The following is an 11,843-nucleotide window of genomic DNA, read 5'->3' on the forward strand; positions in this document are numbered from 1 at the left end:
ATGAGGGAAAGTCGTACAGGCTCTGAAAAAGGCTATACAAGAGAGGAGACCTGGAAAGTGGCACAGAACTGTTTGTTGGCCACCCCGAAATTGGGAGTCGGGGCGGCCACGCTGACTTTGCACCCCCCAGATGGTGCTGATTGTATTGCGCCCAAATATCAGCAAGAGGGCGACATGTCCCCTCGATCGGATCCCGATATGGGTCCCGATACGCTAACGGAGGGACAGAAACTAGATAAATCTTTTTGGGGCGGGCTGGCCGAGGAGGCCAGGGGCGCCGCAGAGAAAGCGGAGTCTGGGGCCGTCTGGGCTAGACCGCCGCCATACGCGCCCCAAGATGGCGCCGAGCAGAAAGGCGGAGGGCGGGGCGAAGATGCCCGTGGCGGGAAAAAGGAGGAAGCGCTACCATTACCCTGCGCATGCAGCCGGGAAGGGGAGGAGAATGGGAAGGAGAGAACTGGGGGGGCATCCGGAAAAAGGAGGAGAGTGTGAGTGCAGGGCAGAGAGCCGATCGGAGCGGCCGCCGGGAGCGATGTCCCTGCACAGCAAACACCCCGCCGGGTAGAGGGCGGGGCGAACCAAGAGTGGGGGAGCGGCCCGCCCGCAAGGAAAGCGGGCGGGGCCGGAGCCCGACAAAAAAGCCGGCAGTGAGCAGTCGAGCTCTGACTCTGAATCAGGTACCCGCTGGGACGAGTGGGTCACAACCGATCCAAGCTTAGAGGCGGAGGAAACGAAGACGGATAAAGGGGGAGAACTCCCCCTCACGGACTGGAGGGAAATAAAGATTGCGTGCGTTGACTGGACCCCATCAGCCAAACTAGCGTTCCCGGTCCGGGTGGCAGATGGGGGACAGAGGGTCCACTCGCCAATAGACCCTAAGGATATACAAGCGATTGTTAAGGCAATTGCGGACAAAGGGCTTAATTCTGCCATGGTCTCCACTCTCATAGATGGTGTTTTTGGGGGAGATGATATACTCCTGTTCAATATAAAACAAACTTGTAGAATGATCTTTGACAGGGCGAGGGTATGTTGCAGTTAAGAAGGATGGTAGAGTTAAGTGGTGTCTGCTTAAGTCCATTAAATCAGACCTTCAAAATAAAACTAATGAAAATTGTGAGCTTTTATCCGCAGGATCTTATCTTTGGCCTCCCCTGTAACCTGTATTCTCCGTTGGCAAGAAAGAATGACAGCTCGACAGAATCCAAGGGTGGTATGAAACATGGTTCAACCATTCACCATGGTTGAACACCCTGATATCTACCCTGGTGGAGCCTATTGCAATGATCGTGATGGCACTGATCTTTGGACCCTGTGTCCTGAACAACCTTATGTCGTTTGTCAAGAGCCAGCTAGAACGAGTCGATATTATGCTGATAGAACGCTGACAAATGCTTTAAAAATGTTCTTATTCGAAGTCTCCTTTCGCCATCTCCAATTATACCCCACTGATCCTAGTTACCCTCTGGGTACCTCTTGTTCTACGTGCCTTATGTTCTATATTCAAGTTTGTTTGTGATACATACCTCAAGATAAGTAGATAATGATATACGTTTTTTAGAACTTATTAGAATTTAGTTAATTTTATTGTTATTACGAGATTATGGTGCATGCTGTTATACTTTTATATTTTGGCTTATTTAGTTGAGCATAGGGAGGGGGGAAATGTGGTAGTTAGGGTTTGGCGGTCAGAAGATGTCGTGTTGTACGGAAAGATAAGAAGATAAGGCCCCTCTCCCTAGAGCCAATAACACTTGGTTTGTGATGTAAGTAGACGGAAGTGATGTTGTAAACTTAGGGTATATAATGCTGTGTCACCTATCAATAAAGGCCATTTGCCGTCCACCACATTGGTGTCTGTGAGCAGATGGACCGAGCGGCCTGGGGTTGGTCGCCGTGCCGTTCCTGAGATAGGTCGCTACGCCACCCAAAGGCAACAGGAACAATGGTGATAACACTGATGTTTTTAGTTGTTGCTCAGTAATGTTTACTCTGACCAAGGACTTTTCTGAGTCCCATGCTCTGCCAGGGAGGAGGGGAAGCTGGGAGGAAGCAGGGACAGGACACATGACCCAAACTAGCCAAAGAGGTATTCCATACCTCTTTGGTATGGAACACGTCATGCCCAGTATATAAACTGGGGGCAGTTACCTGGAAGGCCCAGATCACTGCTTGGGTAGGGCTGTGTGTTGGTCGGTGGGTGGTGAGCGGTTGTGTTCTCTTCCCTTGTTATTCCCCTTATCACTGTTGCTGGTGGTGGTGGCAGTGGTGGTTCTGTGTTGTGCCTTGGATGCTGGACTGCTCTTGTCTCATCCCATGGGAGCTGCATCTTTTAATTCTTCTCCCCATGCCTCCGGGAGCGGGGAGAGGATGTGGAGGAGTGAGAGAGCGGCTGCATGGTTCTTGGTTGCCATCTGTGCTTAAACCACAACAGCAGTGTTGGATTGTTGCCTGCTGATGACACTGCAGAACTCGTCCGGTCACTGCTGGGCTCGTCGGGTTTCATCAAAGTTCATTTTTTTTCGGATGATGGTAGGAGGGAAGGCAGGGCCAGTCACTGGTGACCTGAATACATCCAGCTGGTGGGCTACAAAAGTGCTACAGAGCAGGCAACAGCATACAACTGAGTTCATTGGCTGTTTTCCCCTAAAATCAAATCCCCTTGAGGTCCATATAGGACTTCCCCATCTTCCCACATTACTCATCAAGTATAGCCAGGTCCCTGAGCAAAAGCAATGCCATGAGCGGGTTTGCCTTTAGCTGAAGCAGGAATAACCCAGACTGTCTTCCCCAGCAAATTCTTTGTGTGCACCACAGGAACTTTATCCCCCTCTACAGTATGTGAGTTCTGACTGGGCTGGGCCAGCCCTGTACGCAGATCCTCTGGTGTTGACCAATGAGGTGGCCTTTGCTAAGTGTGTATCCCAATGTTTGGAAGTCCCACCACCCATTGCTCTCAGTGTAGTTTTTAACAGCCCATTGTACCATTCAATTTTCCCAGAGGCTGGTGCATGGTAGGGGAAGTAATATACCCACTCAATGCCATGCTCTTTGGCCCACGTGTCTGTAAGGTTGCTCTGGAAATCATAGAATCATAGAACAGTTAGGGTTGGAAAGGACCTCAAGATCATCTAGTTCCAATCCCCCTGCCATGGGCAGGGACACCTCACACTAAACCATCCCACCCAAGGCTCCATCCAACCTGGCCTTGAACACTGCCAGGGATGGAGTCATGTTTTTTTAACACATCCTCACTGTCTTTTGAAAAAATGACTCAGCTTCGACACCAAAGTATTCAGCTTCTACCCCTGAATGCTTTAGCTTTAAAAGCTCTTCAGTAAATTACTCTTAAGTGATTCAGTTTGTTTTTTATTATTTATCTCAAGAGATAATCCATTCAGAATTAACCTGCACTAGTGTTGTTTTGTTAAGTAATCACTGACTTCCAGTAGAAATGAAAGAAACAGCTGGAAGGTTCTTAAATGATGCGGCTTATTTCATTTCATTTCATGGCCATGTACTGGATTCCTGCTCTCTCCTGCATTTTCATGATACAAGGTTTCTGAGTGTAAGTTTACATGTAAAGCATGAATCTGTAGCTGCACAAACTAAAGTGCTCCCATTAAACTAGTGCAACTAGAAAAGCAGATGTAAAAATTGTCATCCCTCGCATCTTTTTGACTCTTTTGTAGCAAAAGCTTTAACTCGGTTACCATGGAAGACAAGAGGAATTCTGGATCCGTGCATCATGTTCTCAGTTCTTTAATATATATTAATTTCTGAATTTCTCCCTCTTAAATTCCCTTCCAAAAAGGCATGTAATCAAACTTAATGAGACAGCAAATGACAAAAAAGTATAACAAAAGATAAGGAATATTTTCCCAATGAGGAGAGATTAAAAAGATAAGACTCTTCTGCTCTTCAGCCTAATGCAGAGGTGCATTAAATCCTAAATGTTACAGAGACAGTGAGTACGGAACAATGATTCACGGTTTCTTGGGATATTTTTGTATTTGTTATTATTTCCTTTTTCTTCCCTAAAATTCCACCGCTGGGCACTGTCAGAGGGAGATCACCCAGCACAGAAGAGCACTCTTATGTCCTAACAGTTGTACAAAGATCCACTGCTCCCAGGCTCGGAACTGGTAATATGAAGTACAAACCCCATCATACTGTGATGTATATTTTGACTTCCGGGGGGAAGGGGTGGGGTGGGTAATATGGAAGGAAATTTTCCATTTGACAGCACGCTAGGTCTCTAACAGCTGGCTTACCTGCACTTCGCATCTGGCTGGACCTCCTGCTGAGGACTGCTTGAAATGGTAGCATGAGTCAATAGCCTTTTCCTGGCACATATCCTATAAAGGCATATGATCAGACAGAATGAGGTAAAGCATCTGGAGAGAGGAAACTGGGGGCAGAGGTAAGAGATACTGTTGATGATTTTATCTGCCTTATAAACGTGCTCCATTTATTCTCTGCTGTTTGTAACAAAAGGTTGAAAGAATATTTACTGGGCTATCAAGTGTCTCTTTTCATTGATGTATTTTTTTCTTATGTTTCTAATGGTACCAAAATGATCCTGGCAAGAAAGCAACATAAATACCAGCTACTACTTTCTTCGAAATAGTAGCCTATGGAGATGTGGCTGTGCTTTTCTTCCATTTGTTAGCGTAAGGCTTGGAATTCACTGCTGCAAGCTACCCTGTGCCCCTCAGGGACTGGTCCCCAGTGTCATCAAGTCTGTGAAACAGAGGCTGGAGTGGGATTTGGCTAATCCTTCAGATCAACAAAAGCCTCTGTTTGAGGAAAAAAAATGATGTTGATATGTCAGGATGCTCCAGTGCTTCTATGCCCACATCTCATAGCAGCATCACATCAAAGTGCCACAGACCACCTCATCAATGCTGTGCCTTACACAGTCTTGCGAAGGTAGGATTCCTGGTCTCCCGTTGTCAGGGTCTTGAAATACTCTCAGCAGGAGGAAAGGAAAGACTTGCATCCATCTTCAAAGAGCATCAGATGGAGAGATTTGTAATGCTATGAGGTCTCCACGCAGCCTTCTCTTCTCCAGGCTGAACAGCCCCTACTTCCTCAGCCTATGTTCATTCGGGAGGTGCTCCAGTCCCCTGATCATCCTCGTGGCCCTCCTCTGTATTTGTTCCAACACTTCCGTGTCCTTTTTATGTTGAGGACACCAGAACTGCACACAGTACTCCAGGTGAGGTCTCACGAGAGCAGAGTAGAGGGGCAGGATTGCCTCCTTTGACCTGCTGGTCACGCTCCTCTTGATGCAGCCCAGGATACGGTTGGCTTTCTGGGCTGCGAGTGCACACTGCCAGCTCATGTTCATTTTCTCATCGACCAGCACCCTCAAGTCCTTCTCCGCAGGGCCGCTCTGAATCTCTTCTTTGCCCAATCTGTAGCTGTGCCTGGGATTAGAATCTTACAAGTGTCCTTATTCTACATTATTGTGTTTTTCTAGGGTCTGTCATTTGTCTTGTGGCTAAATGGTTTGAAACTTCAGGATAATCGGAGAACATTTATGGTGGGTTTTTTTAACTAGGTCTTGAACACAAACATATTTATGTGTGAGTCATTAAATCTGCAGCAGGGCTCTCAAAATTAGGATGGTCAAAACCACAAGCAGCAAAGGGCTTGGTGGTAACACCCAGATTTGCAGTGAACATTACCAGCAGGCACAGACCAGCTATGCACAGAGGTATCTATAGAGGAAGGAGCTACAGGAGGGCTGCCTGTGTCTTGTCCTACAGGGCTGCTGGGGGGTTTCTCACAAACCTGTCAGTCCTGCTCTGCCTGTCTGTTAGCTTGTGCCTTACAAATCAGGCAGCCTCACCATGTTTCACTGTGGTGACAAGATTTTTTCTCACAAGGTATAAAATGAGTTGTTTTCTATTTACCAGTTTCTATCTGCATATTAATTTTATTTGATGTCAGAAATTCCCAGTGCTAAACTATGCCTATGAAGTAACATAACCAAAGCACGCTGCATCTTTCCATTTTATCAGCATGGGGGATGTTTTCTCAGGAGACCTCTGAGCCTTTGTCCCTCTGTCCTTGTGTTGTGAAAGAAGCTGTGGCATTCGGCTTCCTATGTCTTGATGATCACACCTGCAAAAATCCTCTTCTGGCCCAAACCTGGCAGCCAGGCAGCCCTTGGAGCTGGCCCAGCCTACATCCCTGCTGCTTCTGCTTTTCTTATGACTTTCCTGATCCAAGACATTTCTGCATTTAGCAATACTGAATTGACCTTACAGCACTTTGTTGTGGTACAGGACTGTCCTGTTTCACTACTTGCCCTCTTTTGTGCCTCTTCTTTGAGGGCCTCAGCAGCTCCAGCTGCTCTTCTCTTCAAACAGCAGCTGCTCCTGATAACCCTTTCTTTACAAAGAGCCTCCTAATGCTTTTAGTATTTAAACACTCACCAGTGCCTTCCCTTCAGGCACTAAAATAATGAAATTATTTTGATTTTGATTTGAGTGAGATTTCATTATAATGAAGTTTTGGGAGGAGACAAGCTGAATGCAGTGGGAGAACTGCTCAAAATGCATGAGCATGCATTTTGACAAGTACTGGTTTTGAAGCTTCTGGTCCAGTGAATGAACTGGTCCATCAGTGTTCCCCAAAATGCCCATCTAAAGGCAGCAGGAGTTCCCCTCATTTTCCTTATTACCTGTTTCATACTAATTAAATCTTTTTTATCTGACCACGGCAAGCAGACACAGATTCATAGCCATGGATATTCCACCTGATAATTTATTTCTCCTCCACAGCCCGTAGCAGTGCCTTTCATTTTTCTTCTCTTTCCCGGTGCAAAATGCACTTTCTGACCCTTTTATTCTTATGCACAGAAGGGCCATGAAGTTGGATGTTTGGTTAGGCCTTTCGTAGCTTTCTGTGAGCGATGAAAGGGAGGAAGAGGGAGTGAGTTTCTGTGGATTTTGCAGTCCCTCATGATTTCACTGGGCTAGATCTACAGCCTTCAGATAACTCTCTTCAAAATTAGCATTCATTGCTGCTCTTCCTTATTTTTTTCATAGCTGACAGATGGGAAGGAATTGGTGTCTGTGGCCGGATCCTGGTTTCCTTTTCATTCCTTCTGGTGCTTATTACCTTTCCTATTTCCATCTGGGCATGTGTGAAGGTAAGCTAGTGGGATTTGAGGCACACAAAGAACACAATTATTACTGCTGTTACTTATGTTAATTGATTTATTGATTTTGTTAAGACAAGACACTTCACATTCACTTTTTGGAAATCATAACTGTTTCTAGTGAAGATGTGGACTAGGACTGGGATCCATGTTCTTCCACTGACTTTCTATATCACCGCAATTTATTCATTTGATTTCTTCCAGTCTCACCTTTCATCATTAGTTAAACTTCCTTGCTGGAAGGAATAAATCTAAAAACTTTTCTGAAGAACTCATATTTGGTGCTGCTAGTGATTAACATGAGTTACATGGGCACATGGGTCCCTGCATTGAGCAGCTCTATAACCTAAAGCCACAAAATGCCCTTTCAAGACATGAGTAATTTAAATCAGTTTTCAGGGATGAGTTACCAGGATGATTGCCCTGGACACCAGGCCTTGAGGAGTCCTGATACACTAACTGAAGCAATTAGCTGGGTTACCTGAGGTGAGGCATATGCCTCTGAGTGTAGTACTGATGTTGAGAGAGTTGTGGATAGCCTCATCATCCGAGTGGCAATTCTTTTGTATTTTGTCTGTTTTGTAACCTATTTGAGAGCAGGGTCTGAGTTTTTTCAGCAAAGCAAGAGGTGCGAAGATGTAAGATGCAGACTGTTTTGCAATTTTATTGGTTCCAATACTATCTCTACTTTTTTTCGCATATAGTATGGATGCCAAAGAGTAAAAAAAAAATCAGACCAGAGAGTGGGAATAGAATTAGTTGCAAAATTCTAAACTTAAAACATTTTCCTAGGTTATCAGAGAGTATGAATGTGCTGTTGTATTTCGTCTGGGCCGTATACTGTCTAAGAAAGCAAAGGGACCAGGTGAGTGCATGTAATTTTATTCTCTTAAGATGCACTGGTTTTATGTTGTTATGATGCACTCTGACCACATCAAGAATTGCAGAGGTCCATGAAGCACCTCAGAACGTTGAGGACTTTGATACCAGGTGCAGCTTTGCTGTTGAGTAGGCTGAACAACAAATGGTAGGTTGAGCTCATGCTACAGACACTGATGGGGGACCAGGGAGGGTTACATGCAGTCTTCAGGCCTGCTAAGGACATTTTTGAGTGACTGAGCCGCTCGCTCTACATGTGCCTCACTTCCAACACTGTTTGCTGCTGCCAGCAATTTAGCTGTCTTCTGCTCTGAAAATGGTGAATGTGTCAGGAAAGGGACACTCTGCATCTATACAGAGTTTGGTGCAGTCACTTAGGATCAGATTATATATCACAAATACAAAGCAAACCCAGCAACATGAGGTATTTGTGTTGGTGTAGTTACGACATTTCTGCAATAAAATGGGGCAAACTGGAAGCTGAAATAAGGTGAAAAAGTCCTTTTCAGGTCCTGTTTTTCCTCTTGAATAACAACCATGTGGTCCAAAGGGCAGCTAGGGCAGGTGCAGAACTCTTCTAGATGGCTCTGGGCACCTAGTCAAGGTGCTGAGATTAGAAGAATAGCAATGTCAAACCTCCCTCTCCAGTGAAGGGAGAGTGGAGACTCCTTCACAGGATGTGTTAGAACCTGGGACAATGTTCCTCATGTTGCAGCTTACAGGCGGTGGAGGAATCGGCCTGGGGTATGTCTTTCCTTGAGACACATATGGCTTATGATTTATAAAGGGGAAACCAAACAAAGGTGTGGAAGGAATTTTTGTCAGAAGTCTCATCGCAGATTTGAGACCAGAGCTGCACTCTCCCCATTTCCAGTCCAGGGCCCGAGGTCATTATGCTCCAATAAATTAACATTATTTGCAGATCTGCATTTCCCTCAGTTATTTGAAAATGGAAAACTTCACTGTTGTCACATCCTGTTGCAGAAAGGACAGTTGTAGTAATAAGGTGGGCACATTCCCCATCCTGTGGATATTTCTATCTGTTTGCTTGGTGCAGGATACCTGGTTCTAAAGTTAGCTTTCAGTGGCATTTCATGTAATTATTTTTGTTTTTCAGGTATAATCCTCATACTTCCATGTACAGATACGTTCGTCAAGGTTGATCTTAGAACGGTTACCTGTAACGTTCCTCCGCAAGAGGTAACTATTCTCTAGCAGCCATCTAAGACAGACATAAAAGGTAGAGGTGATTCATGGCATGATCAGAAGTAATGCAGGTGTTTTATAGTCGTACACCTGTAAACTACCACAGAATTTAGCTTATTTGCTGTATTTTCTGACTTTCAAACTGCCTTCAAGAAGTTTTGTAAGCAAAACATGTTGAGGAGGGAACAGATAGGGGAGCATCATGAGAGCTCTGCTGAGGCAAACTGGCTGCTGAAGCACAGGGGACCTGTCTGGCAAAAGGACACAACTCCTCTGTGAATGATTAAATATTTTTTGAATTTCTTTGTTGCAAATTTCAAAGTGCAAAATTTCTTGTACTTTGCTTTTCATTTTTGCTTTAATTTGCTGGAGTTTCTTGGAAATACTTTGTTTAGGGGAAGTAGCACAGATTTTCCAAACTGTATGTAATGTATAAAGTCATGAATGACCCTTTCTACAAGAAAGGAGGACTATAACCATGATCATATAACCATCACTGCAGAAGAAAATGATTCAAGTTATGAGATTTACTCACTATTGGAAGAGTTATTTGAAGGGTATATACTTTGGTGATGCTGGGTGGCTTTCTTAAAGTTATTTCTCAGGGGAATGACAAAGAAACAAAGAGAAATTCTTGGTTTCCTTGCATTATCAGGGTCTTTTTTTTTCACAAAGCGGAAAAAAAACATTTCCCTTCCTTGGCAAAAGATGTGTCATTGGATCCTTCTCTAATTCTGTACATTTCTCAAATGCAGATTCTCACAAAAGACGCTGTTACTACCCAAGTCGACGGGGTGCTGTACTACAGGATCCACAGTGCTGTCAGCGCTGTTGCTAACGTCACTGATGTCCATTCAGCTACCTTCCTCTTGGCACAGGCAACCCTGAGAAACGTTCTGGGTACGCAGACCTTGGCTGAGCTCCTGGCAGGCCGTGAGGAAATTGCATGCAGTACCCAGGTAAATCCAGCTCTCAAAATTCACTGACAAGCATGGAGACGTGTTCTGGGGAGTAGCAAATCAGAACTAACATCTCTTTCTTTCCAACAATGATAAAATTTTCCATTATGTTTCTTTCAGTTATACATCTGCTTGCCTAGAGTCAGAAAGAATTATTCTAAGGGTATTTCCCCAGGTTCTTGTAGAAGAGTTATTTCCTATCAAAAAACAACAAAAAATACTGCAATTATCCAGTGACTTGAATAAGTCAGTTTAGCCTTTTCACAGGGGCTGCTGCAAGTGGTGAGAAAGTCTGCTGCTCGTGGGAAACTCTGTATTGATCAGACCTTTGATTGAGGTTTAATCAAGACAAGGCTTTATCTCCTGTCTTAACAACATACAGTACAGAACTGAGTTGGCTTATGCTTTAAAATGCCATCTGTTCTGCTATTTTATTTGGCAGCCGGGAAGGAAGCAGAGAAATCCAACACCTGCTTTACTCTTTTTCAGTTAGAGATGAGGCATAGTCAAATCAAAGAGAGACTGTACACCTCTCTAGCCAGGAGAGAAGCAGTGGGCAGAGCTAGGGTCGGTGGTGACATGAGTGCTGTAGTGCATAGCAGCCTGAGCACAGAAGAGCATGCCAGTGCTACAGGGCTGTGCTGTGTCTTTCACTCATAGTGTGCCGTTATGTGCTTTTACTGTGTCATGCTAGTTTAGGAAGTTGCCATAGAATTACTTTGCAAAAGGGAGAAGTTCGACCAGCACCCACCTAAAGAAAGGATGGGGATCATAATTTAGGAGGCAGTAGAGAAGCCACACAGGAGTCATGTGTTGATCAGCAAGAGTTTCGTAGGTTGTGGTACCCGCTGTACTTACACCCGTTGGATGGTAGGTCTCTATCTTTTTGTTATGCAGGTTTGCATGCTGACTTTCATTCTGTCCTAGAAGCAGGGTACATGGCATAGTTTTCTCTCTGCCCTTGCTGTGCCTTTTGTGATGGGTTGTGTGTTTGTCCCAAGGCTCTCCTCAACAGAGCTACAGAGCAGTGGGGAATCAAAGAGGCCCGTATAGAGATCAAAGATGTCAGGATTCCTGTGGCCATGCAGAGGGCCATGGCAGCCAAAGCAGAGGCTGCTTGAGAGACAAGAGCTGAGGTGAGATCCACTGCAGTGTCTACCACCAAGCTCTTGTATCCTTGTCCCAGTCCTCCAAGTGCCTTTTATTTTTTTTCTCCTCATTGTAAAGGTGGGGTTTCCCCACAATGGGCAGTGTCACAGAGCCATTTCCACTTCTCTTACTTCACAGGTTGTGGCAGCAGAAGGAGAAATGAATGCTTCTAAAGCCCTCAAGCAGGCCTCCATGGTGTTGGCCAAGTCTCTGGCAGGTCTCCAGCTGCGCTACCTGCAAACATTAACAACATTGGCAGCAAAAAATAATTCCACCATTGTTTTCCCTCTCCCTATAAATATGCTTGTGAGTTTGGGGCAGAAAAGTAAAGGGGCTTAGAGACTGTTCTATGCTAGCTTCTTGGACAGAGAGATTTAAATGGTTTCCCAGGATTCAAAGGGTTCCAGACTACCAGAATTAAAGTAGAAGCATGCTTGGATCCTCTGTATCAAAAATAAGAGTGAAAATAGTTAAAT

At 44.9% G+C, this 11,843-nt stretch overlaps 1 protein-coding gene across 1 annotated transcript; it reads left to right on the forward strand.

Annotated features, from left to right (window-relative positions):
- Window positions 1-11,706, forward strand: STOML3 (stomatin like 3). Its single transcript, XM_065677160.1, is given in 9 exon segments — window positions 1-379; window positions 678-1,027; window positions 1,135-1,213; window positions 7,062-7,165; window positions 7,967-8,039; window positions 9,171-9,253; window positions 10,015-10,218; window positions 11,220-11,354; window positions 11,506-11,706. Coding segments are annotated over 9 exon segments (1,608 nt in total).
- Window positions 11,707-11,843: the final 137 nt, after the last annotated feature.

This window comes from Lathamus discolor, chromosome 4 (genome assembly GCF_037157495.1).
Source record: "Lathamus discolor isolate bLatDis1 chromosome 4, bLatDis1.hap1, whole genome shotgun sequence".
NCBI classification, from domain to species: domain Eukaryota; kingdom Metazoa; phylum Chordata; class Aves; order Psittaciformes; family Psittacidae; genus Lathamus; species Lathamus discolor.